Source organism: Saccopteryx bilineata, chromosome 6, assembly GCF_036850765.1.
Source record: "Saccopteryx bilineata isolate mSacBil1 chromosome 6, mSacBil1_pri_phased_curated, whole genome shotgun sequence".
Classification (NCBI taxonomy): domain Eukaryota; kingdom Metazoa; phylum Chordata; class Mammalia; order Chiroptera; family Emballonuridae; genus Saccopteryx; species Saccopteryx bilineata.
Window position 1 is genome coordinate 100,218,630 of NC_089495.1, and position 25,930 is coordinate 100,244,559.

The 25,930-nt window shown below is 43.2% G+C and overlaps 1 protein-coding gene across 1 annotated transcript in view; it reads left to right on the forward strand.

The window, feature by feature from the left end:
* WBP4 (WW domain binding protein 4) overlaps window positions 1–9,557 on the forward strand; it is a 31,075-nt gene extending 21,518 nt beyond the window's left edge. The window contains exons 9-10 of the mRNA XM_066234054.1: window positions 1,347–1,507; window positions 8,103–9,557. Of these exons, the coding sequence (XP_066090151.1) occupies window positions 1,347–1,507; window positions 8,103–8,313 (372 nt within the window). The 3' untranslated portion in view covers window positions 8,314–9,557. The remainder of the gene's footprint in view (window positions 1–1,346; window positions 1,508–8,102) is intronic.
* Window positions 9,558–25,930: the final 16,373 nt, after the last annotated feature.

The window sequence follows — 25,930 nt, forward strand, 5'->3', positions numbered from 1 at the left end:
GGTTCAAAACCCTGAGCTTGCTCAATCAAGGCACATATAAGAAGCAACTACTACAAATTGATGCTTCCCACCTACCCTCCCCACTTCCCCCCTCTCCCCCTCCCTCCTTCCCTCCCTCCCTTCCTCTCTCTCTCTCCTTCCCTCCTTCCCTTCCTCTCCCTCACTCCTCTCTAAAAAATAAAAATAATAAATGTCATGGCTGGAAGCAGTCAAGATTGCTAACAGAAAGTGGATGCTGATTCCTAGTCCTATGATACAAGTAGCATGAGGGAATGAGTTAATATTCATTCAAATGCAAACAAAACAGTATATTAGGCCTGACCAGGCGATGGCGCAGTGGATGGAGCATCGGACTGGGATGTAGAGGACCCAGGTTCGAGACCCTGAGGTTTCCAGCTTGAGCGCGGGCTCGTCTGGTTTGAGCGGGGCTCACCAGCCTGGACCCAAGGTCGCTGGCTTGAGCAAGCGGTTACTTGGTGCTGTAGCCCCATGGTCAAAGGCACATATGAGAGAGCAATCATGAACAACTAAGGTGTCGCAAGGAAAAACTAATAATTGATGCTTCTCATCTCTCTCTGTTCCTGTCTGTCTGTCCCTATCTATCCCTCTCTCTGACTCTCTCTCTCTGTCTCTGAAAAAATAAAATAAAACAAAATTGAAAAAAAAAACCCCAGTATATTAGGATTGCCATTCACAGTTGTACAGTTGCAAAGAGGCTGATATTTGGTGCGTGGTCCACTTGCTGAATTGGCTCATAGGGCTTTGTTTTCGCAGGTGAAGGGGTGCCAAAAAAGCACTATCCATCTCCAGGGACTCCCATGGGAGTTACTTGTACCTCAGGGTGTGTCTTCTAATTTCACATAGCTGCCAGTTATATAGGACACCAAAGTTCTGGCAATGCACTCAATATGAAGACTGAGTTCAGTTAAGACTAATAGGTTTAGCGAGTTCTTCAAACAGATAATGGCTGTAAAAGGGTCCAGTGGCAGGCATTAAATTCAAAAGGAGCACAGTATAAAGGAAGGTCAGTGTTAGATATATAAGTAGAGAGAAAATGCAGGAAAGGAGAGGATAAAAAAGGCCAGTATATGCCTTTAATTGTATAACATTAATATGATCATGTTCTGTTTTAAAAAGTAGCCTTGGCTGTGGTGTGTTAACATTTTAAATGTAACGAAATACCTAATCAAGCATTAAAGATTTTTTATATACATTTGTTCTATTATGTGTAAATTTAAACTGTTGAGTAAATGTATTATTATTTTTAAATCAAAAACAAGACTATTAAATAGAGAACTTTTGTTTCTGTCCTGCTGGTGTGTTATTTTTTGACTTTGACATTTCAGGAAAATAATAAAAATAGTGATAAAGGAACTGAACCAGAAAAACAGAAAGAAAAAAATATCCAAGAGCAGAATTCATCAGGTTCAAATGAAGAAAAATCCAAAGCTCATAGAAAACCAAACCCCTATGGAGAATGGCAAGAAATTAAACAAGTTGAGTCTCAGTAAGTACCTGAAACACAATCCCACTGATACTTACAAGTATGTATTTTATAACCCAGTACTTCAGTAAATTATAATAACTATTTTGAAGGGTAAACTGATCATTAAGTGTAGCTCATTTATTTCTAGAGTGGTTTTTTCTTCCCTAATATTTTTAAATGTTACTTAAAGATTATTTTAAATAAGTTAATGATTGTTTTCATTCCTTTAAAACATGACATTTCTGTTAACCACACATTCACACACTGGCTCACATTATGCACACATGACCATTTTTACACTTATCATTCTATCAGAGAAACAGATATCTGCATAGTAAATAAATGGTGCATATGATAGATCTAAAAGCAAGAAAAAAACGCTCTTTTGCTGTCTTAAAAATGGCTTATGACATGCCTGACCTGGCGGTGGTACAGTGGATAGAGTGTCAGACTGGGATGTGGAGGACCCAGGCTCGAGATCCGGAGGTCGCCAACTTGAGCGCAGGCTCATCTGGTTTGAGCAAGGCTCACCAGCTTCAGCTCAAGGTTGCTGGCTCGAGCAAGGGGTCACTCGGACTGCTGTAGCCGCCCGGTCAAGGCATATGTGGGAAAGCAGTCAATGAACAACTAAGGAACCGCAACGAAGAATAGATGTTTCTCGTCTCCCTTCCTGTCTGTCCCTCTCTCTCTTTCTCTGTCTCTGCCACACACACACACACACACACACACACACACACAAAAATGGCTTAGACAAAGTTTAACCAAAGTTTTTAAGCCAGTTTCAAAAAACAAATTTAATCAAGTAAATAAGATCAAGGTATGTTGTTATCTGGCTTATTTTATTAGCTTACATGTTCAAATCAGTTACTGTTTTAGAACAGGGGTCGGGAACCTATGGCTCGTGAGCCAGATGTGGCTCTTTTGATGGCTGCATCTGGCTCACAGACAGATTTTTTTTTTTTTTTTTTGTATTTTTCTGGAGCTGGAAATGGGGAGAGACAGTCAGACAGACTCCCGCATGCGCCCGACCAGGATCCACCCGGCACGCCCACCAGGGGCGATGCTCTGCCCACCAGGGGGCGATGCTCTGCCCCTCTGGGGCGTTGCTCTGCCGTGACCAGAGCCACTCTAGCGCCTGGGGCAGAGGCCAAGGAGCCATCCCCAGCGCCTGGGCCATCTTTGCTCCAATGGAGCCTCGGCTGCGGGAGGGGAAGAGAGAGACAGAGAGGAAGGGGGGGGTGGAGAAGCAAATGGGCGCTTCTCCTATGTGCCCTGGCTGGGAATCGAACCCGAGTCCCCTGCACGCCAGGCTGACGCTCTACCGCTGAGCCAACCAGCCAGGGCGACAGATCTTTAATAAAAAAAAAGATAACATTAAAAATATAAAACATTCTCCCGTATTACAATCCATTCATTTCCTACCACTCATGTTCATGGTTGCGGGTGGCTGGAACCAATCACAGCTGTCCTCCGGGACAACACCAAATTTTTATTTGATAATGCGTAATGTCCACAGGTCGTTGTATGGCTCTCATGGAATTACAGTTTAAAATAAATATGTGGCGTTCATGGCTCTCTCAGCCAAAAAGGTTCCCAACCCCTGTCTTAGAAGCATTTTACACAGTGAAATGACAATGTCACTTCCAGCTTCAAAGGTGTTTATTATTTAAGGGCCTAAAAAAATCTGCAGGTGAAAAAAAGTATCTGCTAACTGCATTAAATAAGCAGTTATTCTCCAAAACATTAATGCTTTGAAATAGTAATATGACTACCCTGTCAGTACTTTTATAATGAAATCACTTATTGTTAAAACTGTATTTTAATGGAAAGTGTGTATTTTTTCACAAGATAGAGTGGTGCAAGTTTCAGATAGCTTTATACAGTGTTCTAATTAGAATTGATTCCATAAAGATAACACACCATAATATATCTTATAATTGCTATTCAAATGTTACTTTGATGAATTCCAGTCAAGATGGTACTCAAATCCTCCCACACCACATCAAAATACAACTAAACTACAGAACAGCTGTCATTCAGAACTGCCTGCAATGTAGCTAAATGGAAGTCCTACAACTACAGATATAAAGAAGCAGCCACATCGAGAGACACGGAACTGGCTGGTCCCACACCCACATTTAACAGATAAAAATCAGGAGGGATATCTTGGCTGCAGAGGTCCCCCCTGATGTGTGAGGGTCCAGGCCCCCCCGCCAGGGCTCTGTTACCTAGAAGAGAAGTTACCACAACTTCTGGCTATAAAACCCAGCTAGGACTGAGGCTGAGGGAGGCAGAAGGGGTTTGGAGTCCCAAGCATTCCTCTTAAAGCACCCATGCACAGAATTCCTTAGACTCACTTGTCTGAGCTCCTGTGCTGGGGCAACAGCTCAAAAGGCACCAAGGACATGGAATGGAACTGAATTGTCTGGCATCAGAGCAAAAGCTGGAGGTGCAGCTTTGTTCTAGACAGAAGTGTTGTCTGGCCTGACCTGTGGTGGCGCAGTGGATAAAGTGTCGACCTGGAAATGCTGAGGTCGCCGGTTCGAAACCCTGGGCTTGCCCAGTCAAGGCACATATGGGAGTTGATGCTTCCAGCTCCTCCCCCCTTCTTTCTCTCTATCTCTCCTCTCTCTCCCTCTCTGTCTCTCTCTCCTCTCTAAAAATGAATAAATAAAATTAAAAAAAAAAAAGAGATACGTTTAAAAAAGAAAAAGAAGTGTTGTCAAAGGCCATTGTTCCTTTTCTGAGCCCTTCCCCTGCAAATTCAGTAGGCAGGAGCCATATCTACATCTCCACCAACCTGGCTATCACTGTTCACCCTGCCCTGGTGATTCCCTGAGACCCTGCCCCACCTACCATGCAGGCATAACCAAGCTGTTTCAGTGGCTTATACATATGAATGAATGACTGGTCTTGGCTCTTATTTCAGACTTTTCTAAAGTTTCTCAAACAAGCAACATCTGGTCTTAGTATGTCCTGTATCTCTCACTAAGTGTCCCTAGACCCAGTACTAACAGTATGACCTCGCCTGGGCACCTCCATGGCCAGCACAAGTAACAGCCATCTGCAGATAGCTTTGTAGGTCAGGCCAGGTGGCTGCAGGTAGAACACAGATGGTGGCTGACCTTGGCCTACATCTTCCAGGAGGCCTCAGGACCAGCACACTTAGCGCACAGCATCAGACCACATTGGAGCAGCATGCAGCCTTCTCCAGAAGCAACACACTCAAGGGACAGACTCAGCAGGCTCCAGAGCATTGCTGAAGTAAGTCTGGCTTCATGGGTGGGCCCCTGCACAGCTGCTCCTTTATAGTGTGCCTAGCCAGTCCTTTCAGCTGATCAGCCTGGGGGCTAAATTCTTCCTGTTCATGTGTTAACAGCAATCAAGGCTCAACTGCAGCAAGAGGGTGTACACAGCCCACATGGTGGGTGGGATAGGCCACACCTGAAGTGCCCAGGTTAAGTGAAGGGGGAGACTGTGCCACTGGACCCCTCAGGATACCTACTACTACATAGGCCACTTTACCAAGCCCAGGAGATATAGCAGTTCTACCTAATACATGAAAACAAAGAGGAGGCAGCCAAAATGAGGTGACAAAGAAGCATGTCCCAAGTAAAAGAACAGACCAAAACTCCAAAAATGAACTAATGAAATGGAGGCAAGCAAACTGACAGATACAGAGTTCAATGCAATGGTTAAAAGGATGCTCAAGCCTGACCAGGCGGTGGCGCAGTGGATAGAGCATCAGACTGGGATTCAGATGACCCAGGTTCGAGACCCCGAGCTCGCCAGCTTGAGCGCGGGCTCATCTGGTTTGAGCAAAAAGCCCACCAGCTTGAACCCAAGGTCCCTGGCTCCAGCAGGGGGTTACTCCGTCTGCTGAAGGCCCGCGGTCAAGGCACATATGGGAGGGCAGTCAATGAACAACTGAGGTGTTGCAACACGCAATGAAGAACTAATGATTGATGCTTCTCGTCTCTCTCTCCGTTCCTGTCTGTCTGTCCCTGTCTATCCCTCTCTCTGACTCACTCTGTCTCTGTAATAAATAAATAAATAAATAAATAAATAAAATTAAAAAAAAAAAAAAAAAAAAGGATGCTCAAGGAACTTAGGACATAAAGACTATAAAAAACCAGTCAGAAATGAAAGCTATACTATCAAATGAATGATTTACAGGGAATCAACAGAGTAGATGAAGCTGAGAATCAAATTAACAATTCGGAATAAAGGAAGCATAAAACACCCAATCAGAAGAACAAATATAATCCCCCCCAAAATGGAGATAGTGGCCCCGGCCGGTTGGGTCAGTGGTAGAGTGTCAGCCTGGTGTGTGGATGTCCTGGGCTCAATTGCCGGTCAGCAACACTTGAGCAATGACCATCTGTTTCTCCTTTCTTTCCCCTGCATCCATCATGGTTCACTTGGTTCAAGCACATCAGCCCTGGGCACTGAGGAATGGCCCTGTGGAGCCTCTGCCTCAGGTGCTAAAAATAGCTCAGTTGCAAGCATGGCCCTAGATGGGCAGAGCATTGGCCCCAGACAGGGGTTGCTGGGTGGATCCCGGTCAGGGCACATGTGGGAGTCTGTGTCTCTAGCTCCCCTCCTCTCAACTTGGAAAAGAAAAAAAAAAATGGAGATAGTGTAAGGAGCCTCTGGGACAATTTCAAGCATACAAATATTTGTATCATGTGGGTGCTGGGAGGAAAAGAGAAAGCAAGAAATGGAACCTATTTGAAAAAAATGATAGAAAACTTCCCTAACCAGGTGAAGGAAATAGACATACAAGTTTAGGAAGCGAAGAGAGTCCCAAACAAGATGGACCCAAAGAAGCCCACACCCAGAGATATCATAATTAAAATGCAAAAGGTTAAAAACAAAGAGAGAAGGCCCTGGCCAGTTGTCTCAGTGGTAGAGTGTTGGCCCAACATGTGGAAGTCCCGGGTTCAATTCCTGGCCAGGGCACTCAGGAGAAGCACCCATCTGCTTCTCCACCCCTCCCCATCTCCTTTTTCTCTACCTCCCTCTTCCCCTCCTGCAGCCAAGACTCCATAGGAGCAAAGTTGGCCCAGGCGCTGAGGATGGCTCCATGCCCTTCACCCCAGGCACTAGAATGGCTCCTGTTGCAATGGAGCAACACCCCCTAGCGGGGTTGCCAGGTGGATCCCAGTCGGGTGCATGCGGGAGTCTGTCTCTCTCTGCCTCCCTGCTTCTCGCTTCAGAAAAATACAAAAAAAAAAAAAAAAAAAAAAAAAAAAGAAGAAGCTTAAAAGCAGCAAGAGAAAAGCGGTTAGTTACTTACAAGAGAGAGTTCCAGTAAGACTGTGGGCTGAAACCAAAACTTTGCAGGCCAAAAGGGATTAGCAACAAATAATGTGGTGAAAAGCAAAGACCTGCAACCAAAATTACACAGTGAAGCTATCATTGAGAATCGAAGGACAGATAAAGATTTTACCAGACAAGAAAAAGCTAAAGGAGTTTATCACCACCAAACCAGTAATAGTGAAATGTTAAAGGGTCTTCAAGAAAATAATATGAACAATAAAATGGCAATAAGTACATGTCTATCAACAATTGAATCTAAAAAGCAAGCAAGCAAAACAGAAACAGACTAATAAGTACAGAGAACATTTTGATGGGTGCCAGATGAGAGGGTGGTTGGGGGATAAGTGAAAAAAAATAAAGGGATTAAGAAGTACAGATTGTTACAGAATAGTCATGGGGCTATAAAATACAACATAGTGAATAGTCTAATAACTATATATGGTGTACAAGACTTACCAGGATGATCACTTAGTATGTTATGTTTAATCACTAGGTTGTACATCTGAAACAAATATAATACTGTATGTCAACTATAATTAAAAAATAAAAAAATGATTAAAAAATAAAGCCAAAAAAAGTTACTATTATGTGGTTCAAGATGTATCTATTACTTAATGAAATATTAGGAAATATATATTTAATACTACATAATGCCAGTCACCTTGATAACCATATTGACTATATATATAGAAGTTGCAGAAATAATATATAGACTACATTATTTCAACCCTAAGTAATTTCTTAAGTGACTTACAATAGGAAGATGATCCTACTATACCAATATCTCCTATACTTCAAAGTTGACTAAATGGTTTCTTAGATTTTGAGTATATTTTTTCTTGTGACATCTATATTATAAAGCCATTCTTGTTAAATTTTAACCACTCAGCCAGTTTAATATGTGATGGATTGTGTTGGAGTTCATAAATGGATTAGCCTAATTTTTAAAGGGTTTTCCTCTAAAAATAACATGTGTTTATTATAGAAAATTTTTGAAATTGAAGGAAAGCATAAGATAACTTACTCATTTAGCCAGAAATACTACTAACATTTTGAAGTATTTTCCCCAATTTTTTTTCCTATTTAGCATCATATTATCTAATTTTGTTAAAATTTTATAAATATTATTTTAATTGTTATATAATATTTAATCATTTCAGTGTACATTGATTAAGCTCAACCATTCCTTTTCTGTTGACATTTACACTTGATCTTTGCCAAAAGGCCAACAATTGATTCGTTGACATTTTTAGGTTATTTCTACACTTTATGTTGTTTTTACTTTCTATTCCAGAGAGGAGGTAGATTTGGAACTTCCAAGCAATGAAAAAGAGTATGTATCAACCTCAGAAGCTGATGCTTCTAGGAAACCCAAAGTGGTTTTTAAAGAAAAAACAGTCACTTCTCTTGGAGTCATGGCAGATGGAGTGGCCCCAGTCTTCAAAAAGAGAAGAATTGAAAATGGAAAATCGAGAAATTTAAGACAACGAGGTGATGATCAATAATTAGAAAAGAGCTTTTGAACATTCTGTTTGTATACAATGGAGACTACACATCTTAAAAGCTTTTCTGTGTTATTTCTAAATACTTTAATGCTAAAAATTTAGATTTATTCTAAATGTATTTTATGTGAATTTAAAATAAATTTTTTTTCATGTGAAATTTATTTTTGTTCCTAAAATGGAAGGCTACCACATTGCATTGTATTACAGTGTGTTATGTTCAGTGTCTAAAATAATGCTAATTGTCATAAGATGCTATGTATCTGTTATTTAAAACCTGGAAAAGTAAGGCCTTTATTCCATTCTTACTCAGACAAACATACTTACCCTGTAATGAAAATGCATTACTTTCATACACTGGTATTAACTGCTATCCAAGAAATAAGAATCAGACCACATGAGATTCCCAGCCCAGTGATGGATTCAGTTCTGAGAATCCTGTCAAAAAGCATTGTAGGAAATGTCCGCATATGGCTTATGTTACTCAATATTTAAGGTCAAGGACCAAGAACAAGGGTTGCAGCTCAGGTAGAGTGCAAATTGGACGACAGATACAAATGTGTATTTGCCCAGTTCAGTTCAAGGCAACAACCTTTGCTTAAACTTTTTTACTTTGAATTAGGTATATTATGCTAGGAACTGGGGATATAAAGATAAGACATATTCCTATTCACAACTTCACATTCTAGATAGTCTTCTTTTCCCCAGTTATACACTGTTTAGCAGCCTTATTTATATGTACTGGAATAGCTTTTTAAGATTTATTTAAAACTACGTAGATGAAGGCTTGAACAAAAATAGTAAGGTCTCTGGCTTCAGTAAAAATTTTTAGTGTTCCCTTGCACTGGTCGGCAAACTCATTAGTTAACAGAGCCAAATAACAGTACAACGATTGAAACTTCTTTTGAGAGCCAAAATTTTTAAACTTAAACTGTATAGGTAGGTACATTGTAATTAACTTAATTAGGGTACTCCTAAGCTGGCCAAAGAGCCGCATGTGGCTCACGAGCCATAGTTTGCTGAGCAAGGCCTAGACAAATTTCCTGTTTTCTGATTAAATTTCTTAAGTAGAATATTATTATTTAATCAATTTGAAGTAGATACCTTCTCTTTATAACTCCAAATTCTTTATATTTTTTACAAATTGTACAGTATTTAATGTTTGGCAGTAAATATGTGTCTTTTTAAGGTTACTAGTGTACATGTAAGAAAATGATAGCTTATTAAAAACTTTACAAAAGATTAAATTAATACTGGTTTTGGTTTTTTTTCCTAATACGGATCAGAGTTAGCTTAGCATTGGAGAGAGAATATTTGAAGATTTGTTTTTCCATTTGTTCAGATTACTTATTTAGGTATTTCATGAATGTAGCATTATAAAGAAGTATACATATTTTAGCCTGACCAGGCCGTGGCACATGGATAGAGCATTGGACTGGGACGCAGAGGACCCAGGTTTGAATCCCCAAGGTCACCAGCTTGAGCAAGGGGTTGCTGGCTCGAGTGCAGGATCATAGACATCACCCCATGGTCGCTGGCTTGAGCCTAAAGGTCGCTGGCTTGAGCAAGGGGTCATTCGGTCTGCTGTAGTCCCCCGGTCAAGGCACATATGAGAAAACAATCACTGAACAACTAAAGAGTTGCAATGAAGAATTGATGCTTCTTGTCTCCCTCTCTCTCTGTCCAAAAAATACATATTTTAGATAATCTATAGCCCATTTGTCATCTAAGTAATGTATTTTGTTGCTTGACTCCTCAGTTGGAAAAGATTGTAAGGTATACAATAAATGGAATGCTGCTACATTTGACCCACATTTAGCTTACACAAAATACACAATTGACATTTTTTTTTCTTTTTTTCTTTATTCATTTTTTTAAAGAGGAGAGAGAGAGAGAGAGAGAGAGAGACAGAGAGAGAGAAGGGGGGAGGAGCTGGAAGCATCAACTCCCATATGTGCCTTGACCAGGCAAGCCCAGGGTTTCGAACAGGCGACCTCAGCATTTCCAGGTCGATGCGTTATCCACTCTGCCACCACAGGTCAGGCCACAATTGATATTTTTAAAACCACAGTTTGGGGAGCAGTTTAAGATCTTGCTCCTGAGCATATGTCATTAGTTTTGTTTAAATAAACTAATAATTTTTTTTTGGAAAACACCTCAGTAGGTAAAGTATTTCTCTTTGATGCATTCTTTAACTCCTTTACCTTTATAAGAAGACATTATCCTTAGAAGTTTGAAGGTGAATCTCCTTAAGCTGGTTTTAAGAATTGATTCCTCAGAAGAGTTAACAAACACAAGTATTTTAGTAAATCATACTGTAAAAAAATAATACTTTTCTATTTGCTTTGAAAGAATAAGAACCTATCAACTTACCTATATTTTTTCACAAAAATATTTGATATGATCTTTTCTGCCTTTTCTATATTATTTTATATATTTGTATGTAGCTATAGGTGGAAACTGAAATCCAAATAACCAGTGAAAAAAGTTTTAAAATCCCAATCTCTGACCCTATACCCCATTACTACTGTGGGTCTTTTTTTCCCTCAAGAATGTTAACACTGGCTGTATGTGGGCAACCATTATGACATTTGAACCTATCTCTAGATGAAATAATATTCAAAGAAGCATGATCTAAACACCCAGAAGTTGCCCTGGCCAGTTAGCTCAGTGGTAGTGTCGGCCTGGCATGTGGAAGTCCCAGGTTTGATTCCTGGTCAGAGCACACTGGAGAAGTGATCATCTGCTTCTCCACCACCCCTTTCTCCTCCCAAAGCTATGGCTCAAAAGGTTGGAGCAAGTTGGCCCCAGGCGCTATGATGGCTCCATAGCCTTGCCTCAGGCACTAAAATAGCTTGGTTGCCGAGCATCAGAGCAGCAGCCCCAGATGGAGAGAGCATTGTCTGATAGGGGGCTTGCTGGGTGGATTCCTGTCGGGGTGCATGCAGGAGTCTGTCTCTCTGCCTTCTTTAGTAAAAAAATAAATGATTTTTCTTTTTTAATGCAGTTTTTACAAATTCTGAAAACTACTGGGAGAACAACCCGATCTGATTTTTAAGTATTGAAAAACTATAATAGTTAAAACAGTATGGTATATGTTTACATATAGGCTTATATATAAGCTAGAATTTGTTTCTGGTTGTCACACTGATTTCACTATTGTGTTTTTATAGTATAACATCTAATAAAGCAGATGTCCTCATATTACCTTTCTTTTTCAAAATGTTCATAGCTATAAGGTTTGGGTTTAGGGAGGCTTTTAAAACCAGAGGCCCGGCCTGACCTGTGGTGGCGCAGTGGATAAAGCGTCGACCTGGAAATGCTGAGGTCGCCGGTTCGAAACCCTGGGCTTGCCTGGTCAAGGCACATATGGGAGTTGATGCTTCCTGCTCCTCCCCCTTCTCTCTCTCTGTTTCTCTCTCTTTTCCTCTCTCTCTCCTTTCTAAAATGAATAAATAAAATAATAAAAATAAAAAAATAAAAAAATAAAACCAGAGGCCCGGCCCTGGCCATTTGGCTCAGTGGTAGAGCGTTGGCCTGGCGTGCAGGAGTCCTGGGTTTGATTCCTGGCCAGGGCACATAGGAGAAGCGGTCATCTGCTTCTCCACCCCTCCCCCTCTCCTTCCTCTCTGTCTCTCTCTTCCTCTCCCACAGCCAAGGCTCCATTGGAGCAAGGTTGGCCTGGGCACTGAGGATGGCTCCATGGCCTCTGCCTCAGGTGCTAGAATGGCCCTGGTTGCAACAGAGCAACACCCCAGATGGGCAGAGCATCGCCCCCTGGTGGGCATGTCAGGTGGATCCCGGCTGGGCGCATGCGGAAGTCTGTCTGACTGCCTCCCCATTTCCAACTTCAGAAAAATACAAAAAATAAAATTAAAACCAGAGGCCCTTTTAAAACTAAAATTCCCCTTACCTAATTTCTTACCCAGGCTCGAAGCAGCATATTCTCTAGCCCCACTGTGAGGTTGTAGTTAATTGATTTGCTAGTCTCTCCCTTAATGGCTTCCTGGCCTTCACTTTGAAATATAACAAAAAGTTTATCTTTGCAAGTCAGGAAAAGCTTACATTGGAAAGGGACCTGACAATCAGAGGAGTTTAAGTCACAATAAAAGGCAGGCTACAGGCCCAGGGGCGCTATCTTTTGATAGCCGTATTCTGGGAGATCAGCCCCCGCCCCATTCCAAGGCGTACAAACCAGGGGGAGGAGGGGTGACTGGCTTGCTTGAAGCCTCTGCCTGCCTGGCTGGCCTGGGAACTTTTGAACTGGCACAGGCCTCCTTTAGACAGTCGAGCAAGGAGATAAACAATTTGGAGAAACTGTGGCGCTTTTTCAATCCACATGTGAAAAATATATTACTTTGTACCTATAGAGGCAGTGACCTCAGCTGCTTTTTCCAAGACCCCCGACTAAACTATAAATACCCAACTCCAACCCTCCCCAGGGCTGACCTCATTTGGGTCCATCTCAGCACATTTGCTCTCAAGCGTTTTAAATAAACAATCCTTTTGGAATACACCAGCCTTGTGTTTTCAGTTTGGCTCTCCCTGGTGCCCACCCATAGACCCGGGAAGGGGCTTAGCCTGTCAGCTATCTCATATGGGATAAGGCAGTCTGCTGGAAATCTCTCCAGGTCAGACCTAGTTGAGGATTTATATCGACGTGCCAGTTGCTGAGAGAAGCTGAAAGGAGGCTTTCCCCTTCCCCAGCGAACTGGCTACCTGCAGCTTTCACCTAACAATAGCCATCATTTCAAGTAACATTTTGCCACATTGCCACCTCTGCCTTTCCCCAGAAAACTCTTTGTGACTTCCTACCATACCTACTTTATTGGTAATGATTGCCCTTTTTCTGACATTGATTCTTCTATCAGCATTGTCTTTTATTTAGTTTATTTTGTCTCTAAATTTTGTAGTTTTCCCCCTTTTGGGCCCTACACATCTTGAAATGTAAGCTTCCTTAGAGCGAGGGCTTTGTCTGTTTTGTTCACACATCATGAGTACATGGCACATTATAAGCACTTCTTATTTGTTGTTTAGTAAATAAATGAAAAAAATCACCAGAAGAAAAATGAGCTAAAAAGGAAATACAGATAGAACTAGAACTGGAAGTCATTTTTCAACAATCAGATTACCAAAGATCAAATAATTTAATTTTTGTGAAGATGTGGGAGGATGGGTAAAGTTTTTTTTATTTTTTAAGTGAGAAGAGGGGAGATAGAGAGACAGACTCCTACATGTGCCCTGACCAGGATCCACCCAGCAACCCCTGTCTGGGGCTGATGCTCAAATCAACTGGGCTATTCTCAGCACCTGAGGCTGACGCTCAGACCAACTGAGCTATCCTCAGCGCCAGGAGCCCACACTCAAACCATTTAAGCCTCTGTGAGAAGCGAAGAGAGGGAGAGGGAGGGGAGGAGAAGCAGATGGTTGCTTCTCATTTGTACCCTGACTGGGGATCAAACCTGGGACATATGCACGCCAGACCTATGCTCTATCTACTGAACCAATTGGCCAGGGAGAAATAGGTGATCTTAAACACTGCTAAAGTATATGCTTTTAATCTTTTTTACATTTTGACATCTTAAGCAGCTTGCTAGCCTGAGAAAGACTGCCCTTTCATGGCTCTCTCTGTCTTAGAGATAGCACAAAATTTGCCCCAGAGTACATCTTTAATATATAAACCAATCAATTCCAAGCCCATGGCCCCTACCATTTCCTTCTCTAACTCACATACCAAGCCATTATTTCTTCCACCCTAATTATTCCAGGGCAAGATAGTAGACAACTAGAAACCACTCCTATAGCACCAAGACCACCAGAATTATTCAAACTAGCCAAATCCTGAACTGTTTACTCTGGCCTACCCTGACTTTCCTGCAAAATGCCAATAAAGGCTTTAGCCTAGACCTTCCTCTTACTCCTGTCCTTACCAAAACCTTGTGCTTTCCCTGTGGCCCTGTGTGGCATGTAGTGATCTCCTCTCTGAGATCTGTGAGTAACAGAAAGTTCTTCCAAGCCTCATTCTCATCTCTAGTGGGCACACCTACTTTACCATGCTATATCCAACATGTACATTCATAGAACAGTATAAATTGATGCAACCTCTATAACAGGGGTCTGGAACCTATGGCTCACGAGCCACATGTGGCTCTTTAGATGGCTGCATCTGGCTCGCAGACAAATCTTTAATAAAAAAACCCATAATGTTAAAAATATAAAACGTTCTCATGTATTACAGTCCATTCATTTCCTACCGCTCATGTTCATGGTTGCGGGTGGCTAGAGCCAACCACAGCTGTCCTCCGGGACAACACCAAATTTTTATTGGATAATGCATAACATACACAGGTCGTTGTATGGCTCTCATGAAATTACATTTTAAAATATGTGGCATTCATGGTTCTCTCAGCCAAAAAAGATTCCCGACCCCTGCTCTATAGGGAGAAATTTATCAAAATATCAGAATTTTAAATTTCATTATCTCCTAACCAAATCTGTTAACTTGTCATCCCCACTTACAGAAATTTATCTAGTAAGTACTCACACATGTGAGAAGTGACATGTGTAAGACTAATGCAGCATTACTCCTAAATTGGACATTAAAAGCACCCTTAAGGTCTATCAATACAGAAGTGGCTCATTTAAAAAGAGCTCTGTGTGTGCTTTTGTGGATTGGTCGGCAAGACACATTACTAGGTAAAAGAAGCAAAATTCAGAAAAGGAGGAAAAGTGCACTGGTTGAAGACTGTAAGTCCAGGTGCCGTGGCCATGCAGGTTCCCATTGGATTCGGGCAGACGGTAAAGGAACTGTGGAGCTGGAGGATGGTGGGCCATTCTGTTTATTAGAGTCTTGCAACTGCAGCCAAGCAAGCAGGCTGGGCAAACCGCTTCTCTCTCTCAAGACTGAAGAGCAAAGCAGGTGGCGGGAGCGGGGGTGGGGGGGTGGGTGGGGGGGGTAGGGGGGGTGGGGGTGTCATTCTCCAGTAAACAATGGCAAACAGAGCCCCACCCCACCCCACCACCCTGCCCATGGTGGCAGGCAATCTGCAATTCGCAATCTGCCTCCTTGAGCACAAGCAAGGAGGCCTTACATAAACAATACACACATGGCACTGCCCCGTGCCCGTGCACCAATTAGGCAAAGTGCAAGCGAGCAAGCCTAACACACTTGTAAAACACTGGTTTGTCCAGCAAAAACAAAAGTTCTCATGCCAGAACGACTCATTGCCAATTCCTATTTGTACATAGTAGACCTTAGTAAGACTTAGGCAAGTTATTTCATCTCTCTCTACCTCCACTTTCTCATCTTTAACAAGCAAACTTGACTCAAAGGAACCACTGAGCTAAAGCCAGCCCTTCTCATCTTCAAAACAGAGATATTTTTACAAAACAAAATATAAACAGACTACAGAGACAGAAAACTGACAGCTATTGGAGTAGGGGTGGCTGCAGGGCTGGGTAAAAAATATAAAGGAATTAAGCAACCCCCCCCCAAAAAAAAAACCCTCATAGACACAGAAAACAGTTTGGTGACTATGAGAGGGAAAGGGGGTGGGGCAGTAGAAGAGGGTAAAGGGGTAGTAAATGGTGATGGAAGGAGATGTAACTTTGGTAGTGAACACACAATAAAATATGCAGATGATGGATTATAGAATTGTACATCTGAAACCTATAAAATTTTATTAACCAATGTCACCCCAATGAATTAAATAAAAATTTAAATTAAAAAAATAAAAGGAGCTTGACCAGGAGGTGGCGCAATGGATAGAGCTTCAAACTGGGATGCAGAGGACCCAGGTTCAAAACCCTGAGGTTGCCAGCTTGAGCGCGGGTTCACCAGCTTGAGCGAGGGGTTGCTAGCTTGAGAATGGGATCATAGACATGACCCCATGGTCACTGGCTTGAACCTAAAGGTCACTGCTTGAAGCCCAACGTTGCTGGCTTGAGCAAGGGGTCACTCACTCTACTGTATCCATCCCCCCCCACCCCAGTCAAAACACATCTGAGAAAACAATCAATGAACAACTAAGGTGCAGCAACGAAGAATTCATGATTTTCATCTCTCTCCCTTCCTTTCTGTCTGTCCCTATCTGTCCCTCTCTCTCTCTGTCTCTGTCACACACACACAAAAGGAATATTTGTAGAGCAGTTTTAGATTCACAGCAAAATTAAAAGATAGAGTTCCTATACATATACATCATGTTCCCAGACATGCATACTCTCTCCCTCTATTAATATACCTTACCAGAGTGGGACACTGTTTACAATATAGAGCCAATTATATAAAATTTTATCTATAGTATAATCTAGAAAATCTATGTAAGAAAACTCATTTTTGCCCTAGCTTGGGTAGCTCAGTTGGATAGAGCATTGTTACGATATACCAGGTTGTTGGTTTATTCCAGGGTACATACAAAAGTCAACCAAGTGGCTCAGTGGATGTAGCATTGGCCCAGCATGTAGATGTCCCAGGTTCGATCCTCGGTCAGGACATACAGAAGAAGTGACCACCTGCTTCTCTTCCCTTCCCTCTCCCCCTTTTCTCTCTCTTCCTTTCCTGCAGCCAGTGGCTCAACTGGTTCGAACGTCAGCCCCTGGCGTTGAGGATAACTCAGTTGATTTGAGCATTGGTTCCAGACAGGGGTTACTGAGTGGTGCATGCAGGAATCTATCTTCCCTTCTCTCACTTAAAAAAGAAAGGAGAAAAAAAAAAAAAAAAAGTTCTGCTGGTCAGCCAAGCCCAGTGGGTGGTGAGCAGGGCAGGCCCATCCCTGGAACAAACAGTCTTGGCAGCTGCTCCTACAGAACATGGAGAGACCTCCACCAGCCAGGGGTTATTGAACTGCAGGTGGTAAGCCCGCTCAGGGCTGAGTCCTACTAAAGTCGCCATTAGTGTTACAGAATAAAAAGAGTTCACTCACCAGGTGTTAGTGGAGCCAAACACTAGACACCAGAATTTCAGTAAAAAAATATTGGCTATTTTATTATAAATGGTGCCACCTAGGATAATAGAAAGCTAATGCTCAAAAGCCTAAACTCCCAGATGATATGTAGATTATAGTTTATACAGGGAAACACCCAAAAGGTAGGGGTTGTGTTGGAAACTGGGTGGTTAGAGGTGAGGTAAATGTAATGAGTTATTTCTTCAGGTCTTGAGTACAAATTCAGCACTTCTCCAGAAAGTAGCCAGGGGACTACTGACTGTTCACATTAGGGCTCAGATGCTGAAACATAACTTAGGTCAAGAAGCTATCTGTTCGTCAAATAAGTTTGTAAATATGCTGTATATGTTTGCTCGCTTATGGTTTGCATTGGAGGCTGGGCAGCCAGATAGAGTGGTCTGTGAGGTTGCAGGTCACCTTCCTGATTGGGAGGAGCCATTGTCTTGCTAATGTTTACTGGAAGGGAGATTCTGTCCTGCCACTGAGAGGTGCAGGAGGATTTCTTCTTCTTTCCTCCCTGATCCCTTGCCCTCCATGGAAAGAAAACCTGCTTTTCCCTTGGCTTTTCTTGTGGCTTGCCTGTCTTGGTGAGACACTGTAAAGCCAGTAGGCACAGCCACCATCACAGCAGCCTGGCCCATGCTGGTTCGCATTGGATTCGGACAGTCGGTAAAGAAACAACGGAGCCAAAAACTGGTGGGTCATCATCTTTAATCCTAGCTTGCACCCAGCGGGCAAGTAAAACACACTTTGGGCTCCAAAACTCACTCACATTCAGGGCTCACAAAGCTACTGGCTTTATCCGAGTTTCCTAGAATCAAAGGTTTCTAGCTCACCAGACTTATTCACCTCTGTTCCCCATCTCCTTCCTTCTCCCTGCACAAACTCTGCACAACCTGGCTTTTTCTTCAGCACTCCACCATCTTGGCTGCTTCTCCTGGCCTCCTCCACGTGGCCTTTCTCTGCTCTGCTCTCTAATGCTAATCTCAGGAACCAAGAGAGCTAGCTCTCGTTCTGCCCCCATCTTATAGTGCAGAAATCAAAACCTTTAATCCAATATACAAAATAAGGAAGTCTCTAATACTAAGTCACTTACCTGGGGCATGATGGGATTGTACCACCCCACATCAAAAAGGGTGAGAAAGGCTTAGTCCTAAAACCAAGCCCCAGGCTACAAGGATCCTGCCTGCCCACAGCCTGCCCCAACACACATTAATATCACCTGGGTGATGGGCTTCCATTTGGGCAGCGCCATCTTTAACAAAATGAGCATAATATATTTTATCTGCCCAACAAACACCTGTAAGGTCGGTGGATAATGGGGGATGGTCACGTGGGGAACCCAAGACCCGCGAACTTTGGCTAGGACCGCCCACAACCAAGTGCACCAAAAGAAACTTCCCTGGAGCCCTTTGGAAAACAGTGACCGTCTGCCAGCCAGTGAGATTTCACCACGTCATATTAGCTTGACCACCCTAGGGACCCTTTAAATATTTCCCACACGGGTCACCACTTGCGACTTCCCTGGCCTCCATCTTTCCTCGGGGCCAGGGAACCTCGCTGGGCGGGATGCACGCTCTGTACTCAATAAAGCCTTTTACTATTCCTCGCTTCATGGCTCCGGCCCCTTCCTTCCTTCTCAGTGGGGAAAAATACCTTACAACACCAACAAACAGAATGACCCACCATCCTCCCACTCTGCCATTTCTTTACCGTCCGCCCAAATTCAATGAGAACCTGCATGTGAACAGCCACAATGGCGGTGGCGGCTTCTGGCCTTACACTACCCTTAACCTACCACAGGTCAGGACTCTGGAACCATTAGTCCGGTGTGGAATACTGCCTTTTGCTGACTCAAAGGTTGCTGATTATTCTGGGGAAAGGCTAGGTCTTTGGGGGTGGGAGAGAGAGAGAGGTGATTTCTAGAGTCCAGATTTAAAACTAAATTTAATCAAAGTCATAAGGATACTTGGTTTCACAAATACAGTCACATTTAGACAGACTGGGGATTAGTCATGCAACATACAAATTTTGGAGGACACATGTGGGTCAAATAATTTTCAAATATGATGTATATGTTTGCTCGCTTATAGTTTGCATTGGGTGTGGGGGACAGGCTATAAGCAGGCAGGATCATTATAGCCTAAGAAGGCTTAGTTTTAAGACTAAGATCTTTTAATACTTAAGATCGGTTTTAATACTAAGATCTTTTCAAAACTAAGTTTTTCTCCACACCCTTGACTGTTGCATAATGTTGGGTGGTGTACTCTTATGAGAAAGATGTTGGGCTATTCTAATTTATTGGAGACTCACAGAGACAGGAGAGCCAAAAGAAGACAAAGAAAATACCTCAGATAAGTGACTTTGTATCAGAGACTTCCTTATTTGCATATTAGCTTAAAGGTTTTGATTTCTCCACTATAAAATGAGACAGACCAGGGGCTTTGTCTCTCAATTTCTAAAATTAACAATGCAGAGGAGAAGAGGCCAAGATGGCGGAGTGCTGAGGGAGAAGCCAGTTTGTTTGGAGTTTGTGCAGAGAAAAGGAGATGGGGAACAGAGGTGAATAAGGCTGGTGAGGTAGACACCTTTGATCCTAGGAAAACTCGGATAAGTCAGTGGCTTTGAGAGCCCTGAATGAAAAGGGAAGTGTTTTCCCACTGTGTGTATTTCTTGCCCGCGGGGTGCAAGCTAGGATTAAAGCTAATGACCCACCAGTTCTTGGCTCCGCTGTTTCATTAACGTCTGTCCAAATCAAATGCGAACCTGCGCGGGCCAGGCGGCTGTGATGGTGGGTGTGGCTACTGGCCTTACAACATGATTTAGCACACTGTGGGGGAAATGGCTGTGTTAGGCTTGCTCATAGGTTTACTGGCTGCAATCCCTTTGTGCAAATAGTACAGGAGCAGGTGACAGCACTATTGTAAGGATGTAAATACTTTCCCTCAGGGGCGATAAGAGAGGACCCCTCCCCACACTGAGAGGTACACTTGGGTTTTTCTTCCTTGCCTCCACTAAAAAAAGCAGGTTTTTACCTTTTCCTTTGTCTCCTTTTGGCTCTCCTGTCTCTGTGAGTCTCCAATAAATTGGAATAACCCAACATCCTCCTGTTTTGCTGTTCCTTTACTGTCTGCCCGAATTCAGTGCGAATCTGTATGGCAATGGCCACTGGCCTTACACCCACCATCTAGATCCTCAAAATTAATGTTCGTCTCACATACAAAATAGATTGACCACAATCCCAACAGCTGAAACATCTGAACCATTCCACCAGTAGCTCTAAGTCCTGAAGTTCACCTAAATATCAAAATCAGGTATGGAAGAGACTCAAGCTATGATTCATTCTGAGGCAAAAATTACCCGTTAGCTATGAACTTTTTGCAGACAAAAAAAGGGACCATAGCCTGACCTGTGGTGATGCAGTGGATAAAGCGTCAACCTGGAAACGCTGAGGTTGCTGGTTCAAAACCCTGGGCTTGCCTGGTCAAGGCACATATGGGAGTTGATGCTTTCTTCTCCTCTGCCCTTCTCTCTCTCTCTCTCTCTCTCTCTCTCTCTCTCTCCCCTCTCTATAATAAATAAATAAAATCTTTTCTTTTTTTTTTTTAAAAAGGGACCATATGCTGAACCTGATGTAAAGCCAGTAGCCACGGCCACCATCACAGCCGCCTGGCCTGCGCAGGTTCACATTTGATTCAGACAGACAGTAATGAAACAATGAAGCCAAGAACTGGTGGGCCATTAGCTTTAATCCTAGCTTGCACCCGGTGGGCAAGAAATACACACAGTGGGAAAACACTTCCCTTTCCATTCAGGGCTCCCAAAGCCACTGACTTACCCGAGTTTCCTAGAATCAAAGGTTTCTACCTCACCAACCTTATTCACCTCTGTTCCCCATCTCCTTCTCTCTGCACAAACTCTGCACAAAACTGGCTTCTCCTTCAGGACTCTGCTATCTTGGCTGCTTCTCCTCTCCTCCACGTGGCCTTTCTCTGCTCTCTCTCTAATGCTAATCTCAGGAACAGAGAGAGGGCAAGCTCCTGGTCTGCTCCATTTCATAGTATAGAAATCAAAACCTTTAATCCTATATACAAACAAGGACGTCTCTGATACAAAGTCACTTATTTGAGGCATAATGGGATTCCTCATGAGAGTGCATCACCCCACATCATGCAATCAGTCAAGGGTGTGGGGAAAAGCTTAGTCCTAAAACTAAGCCTCTGGGCCCTGGCCGGTTGGCTCAGCGGTGGAGCGTCGGCCTAGCGTGTGGAGGACCCGGGTTCGATTCCCGGCCAGGGCACACAGGAGAAGCGCCCATTTGCTTCTCCACCCCTCCGCCGCGCTTTCCTCTCTGTCTCTCTCTTCCCCTCCCGCAGCCAAGGCTCCATTGGAGCAAAGATGGCCCGGGCGCTGGGGATGGCTCTGTGGCCTCTGCCTCAGGCGCTAGAGTGGCTCTGGTCGCAACATGGCGACACCCAGGATGGGCAGAGCATCGCCCCATGGTGGGCGTGCTGGGTGGATCCCGGTCGGGCGCATGCGGGAATCTGTCTGACTGTCTCTCCCTGTTTCCAGCTTCAGAAAAATGCAAAAAAAAAACCCAAAAACAAACAAACAAACAAAAAAAAACTAAGCCTCCGGCTATAACGACCTTGCCTGCTTACAGCCTTTCCCCCACACATGATGCAAACTATAAGCGAGCAAACATATATATCATATTTACAAACTTATTTGACCAACACCTGACAAGCTGCATGGTGGCCTTGCAAACTCAGAGAGCTAAAGTAACCACACAGGATGGTCTAAAATTAAAACTTTCTAACTAAAAGAAGTTCAGAGTGGGTAATCACATCCTAAGGAGGTATTTGCCTCTAACAGAGGTCAATGCTTGCCTTACATCTATAATAATGTACCTGATAGCATGCCTTTGAAGTGTAAGGATTATAATCTTTTCCTGGCCCCCTCAGGGCAAGTGTCCCACCAGAGCAAAAAGCAGCAACCCCTCATTGTTGTTATTACCATATTAACTGTTAACTATCTTATACCTGCCTATGTAAAGAAAGTTTCAGTATATAATTTTACTTTTTATCCAGTCCCAGAGACTTCTCACTTTGCTTTCTCCCACCTCCCTCATCTATCACCATTCAATTTCATTTAACCTCATGGTTCCCCTTTGATTATAATGTATAAAATAAGTGATGGAACTGCTATTTTTCAGAGCATTTTCTCAATCCGTTCAGACTTTGCTTCCTGGCAGTTGTCGACAGTTTGGCTCAAAAAAACTAAAAAATTCTTACAGGTTTGGACATTTGTACACTGACACTGGGAAACCATAAAAATTACCTACTTCCAAAATACAATAGTGAAAAAAAAATACAATGGTGGGACCATTGTAGGATGGACATTCCCATTCCAAAGGTAAAAATTGGAGAAAAGAAAGGGCTCATGGATCCCAAGCAAGTACAAATTTACCAGGGAAAATTCTATTACATTTTAAATGAGGAAGGAGGGGCAGGTCCCTCTTCCCTGAGAAGGAAGAAACAAAAGAATACAAGGGAAAGGAGCCTGCAGGGGTAACCAAGTCAACCAGTGATAAATTAACTATATCCCATAGGTATAATACTGTTGGGAAGATAAAATATATTATGCTCACTTTGTTAAAGATGGCGCTGCCCAAATGGAAGCCTGTCACCCAGGTGATATTAATGGGTATTGGGGGCGGGCTGTGGGCAGGCAGGATCCTTGTAGCCTGGGGCTTGGTTTTAGGACTAAGCCTTTCCTGCCCTTTTTGTTGTGGGGGTGGTACAATCCCATCATGCCCCAGATAAGTGACTTAGTATTAGAGACTTCCCTATTTTGTATATTGGATTAAAGGTTTTGATTTCTGCACTATAAAGTGGGGCAGACTGGGAGCTTGCTCTCTCTTGGTTCCTGAGATTATCATTACAGCAGAGAGCAGAGAAAGGCCACCTAGAGGAGAGGAGAGAGGCAGCCAAGATGGCAGAGTGCTAAAGGAGAAAACAGTTAGTGCTGAGTTTGTGCAGAGAGAAGGAGATGGGGAACTGTTGGTCAAATAAATTTGTAAATATGATATATATGTTTGCTCGCTTATAGTTTGCATTGGGTGCAGGGGGACAGGCTGTAAGCAGGCAGGGTGGTTATAGCCTAAGGCTTATTTTTAAGACTAAGCTTTTCCCCACACCCTTGACTGATGGTATGATGTGGGATGGTGCACTCTCATGAGGAATTCCATTATGCCTCAGACTAGAAAGCCTGGCAGTCATACGAAATGACTGCTGTTCTAGATATTATAAATTGTAATTAAAATGATTTGTGCAAAGGTGTCTGCTAATTCAAACTGAATTACCCAGGGCAGGCGGTGAGGACGCCCCTTTGCTTACTGCCCCACGGGGTTTCCCCCTTCTACTTGCTTAATTGCTTAAAGTAGAGTGCAATGAAGGAAACCACTGGCGGTACATTTCTTAAGAGCCACGGCTAGCTCAATAAATAAAGGTGATTTAAATAATAAAATGTTAATTCACATGTCAAAGATCTCTTTGTACACAACATTTCTTGTGTAGATCTTTCCATCATTTTTAAGCTCGCCTTGCAGAGGACCATCAATTATTTTTAATTTTACGTCCGTTCTTTCACGAACTCTTGAACTCTTGAACAGGCAACATAAAGTTGACCGTGTCCAAATGCAGGCTCAGGTAAAAAAATGCCAACACGCTTAAGCGTTTGGCCCTGAGACTTATTGATGGTCATAGCAAAGGCAAGTTTTACAAGAAATTGTCTATGTCTCAATTGAAGCGGCAACCCTGTTTGAGATGGAGCCAAATCAATTCTTGGAATGACATATATTTCACCTTTAGAGGAGCCAAAGACTTAGCTATTATGACATTATTTTTCAATTGGAGAACCTCTAGTCTTGTACCATTGCAAAGACCCCTTCTGGTGTTAAGATTTCTTAACAGCATAATAGTTGCTCCAATCTTTAACCTCAATTTGTGAGGTGGCATGCCAGAAGGCGGGACTATTTGATTGCCGTGGCAACTTTACCCCATTGGCTAGTACAGTTACGCAAGCAACCAATAAGCTATCGGCGACAAACAGACACTTAAGCCGCATATAATAAAGATAAGTGACTGTATCAGAGACTTTCTTGTTTGTATATTGGATTAAAGGTTTTGATTTCTATACTATAAAGTGGGACAGACCTGGAGTTTGCTCTCTCAGTTCCTGCTATCACCATTTCAGGGGCCTCCCTGATCCTTTGCTCTTCATGGGAAAAGCTGGTTTTCTGCTTTTCCCTTGTCTTCTCTTGTGGTTTGCCTGTCTTGGTGAGACACCAATAAACAGAATGGCCCACAATCCTCCAACTCCGCCATTTCTTTACCGTCTGCCCGAATCCAATGGGAACCTGCATGTGAATGGCGACGATGGCGGCTCCTGGCCTTATAGGAACAAAGGAGAATGAAGCTGGTGAGGTAGAAACCTTTGATTCTAGGAAACTCAGATAAGTCAGTAGCTTTGTGAGCACTGAATGAATGAGTTTTGGAGCCCAGTGTGTGTTTTTACTTGCCTGCCGGGTGCAAACTAGGATTAAACATAATGCCCCACCTGTTCGTAGCTCTATTGTTTCATTACCATCTGTTCAAATCCAATGCGAACCTGCATGGGCCAGTCAGCTGTGATGGTGGCTGTATATACTGGCTTCACAAATACAAAGCAAGAATAGCAGGATCTGTATGTAACTATGATCAGTGATCTGGAAACCCCTTCTCCCTTGCTTACCTCACTGAAACTCTCCCTCCCCTCTCCTTGAGTCCTGGGAAAACTTAAACAAAGAAATCACATGTCCATTGCTTAGATACTGTAAAGATATATAACCTGTAAGAAAGTCAACTTTGGGGAGCCCGTGTTTTGGAGCTACAAGCCTCATGTGCTCTGCCAGTTTTAATAAATTCTCCTTCCTTTATTGATTAAGTTATCTGAGTGTCTATCCTCTGTCAGGTTGCTTCCTGTTACAGATCTTGGTGAATTGGCCAGGAAGCAAGGAGGAGAGACATCTGCGTTCGGCAGACTTTGGGAACCCCACTGGGGAGCCCCCAATCTGTCCTATAGACGTGCCCACTGAGTGCACACCAGGAATTTTCCTGTGTGAATGCCTCACAGGGCAGAAAGGGGAATTCCCATCTGCCAGTCCCAGCAAGATTCAGATAACAAAGGAACGGGAATGGGGATGCATCTGAAGCAACTGTAAGGCATGCCAGGCAAGGAAAGCTAGCTGAGGTCCTGTCCTACTGGGAAGAAGGGAGGCCTGATCACCCTCTGGAGAGTCACTAATTTCTCTCCATAGATTAGAAGTTGCAACTATGCACTCTCCACTGGTTGTAGGGGGTGGTCCCCACTGAGTGGTGACTCATCACTCTCTACTGGTGCGTGGGAGGTTGTGTGAAAGAGAGTGAGTGCAGAGTGAATGAGACGGACACCAGGAGAGGGTGCTGACTCCTTCCCACAGGGACGAAGTGAGTGTTGGGTCCTGATCCGCAGTCCATAGGGCGCCTCATACGGCTAAGAGGCAGAATTGTGTGCTGACGGTTTATATCAGCCTGCTATAAGCCAAGAGGGCCCGCCATTCCTGCGAGGGGAGCGGCCAGAGATGGACTAAAGCGAGT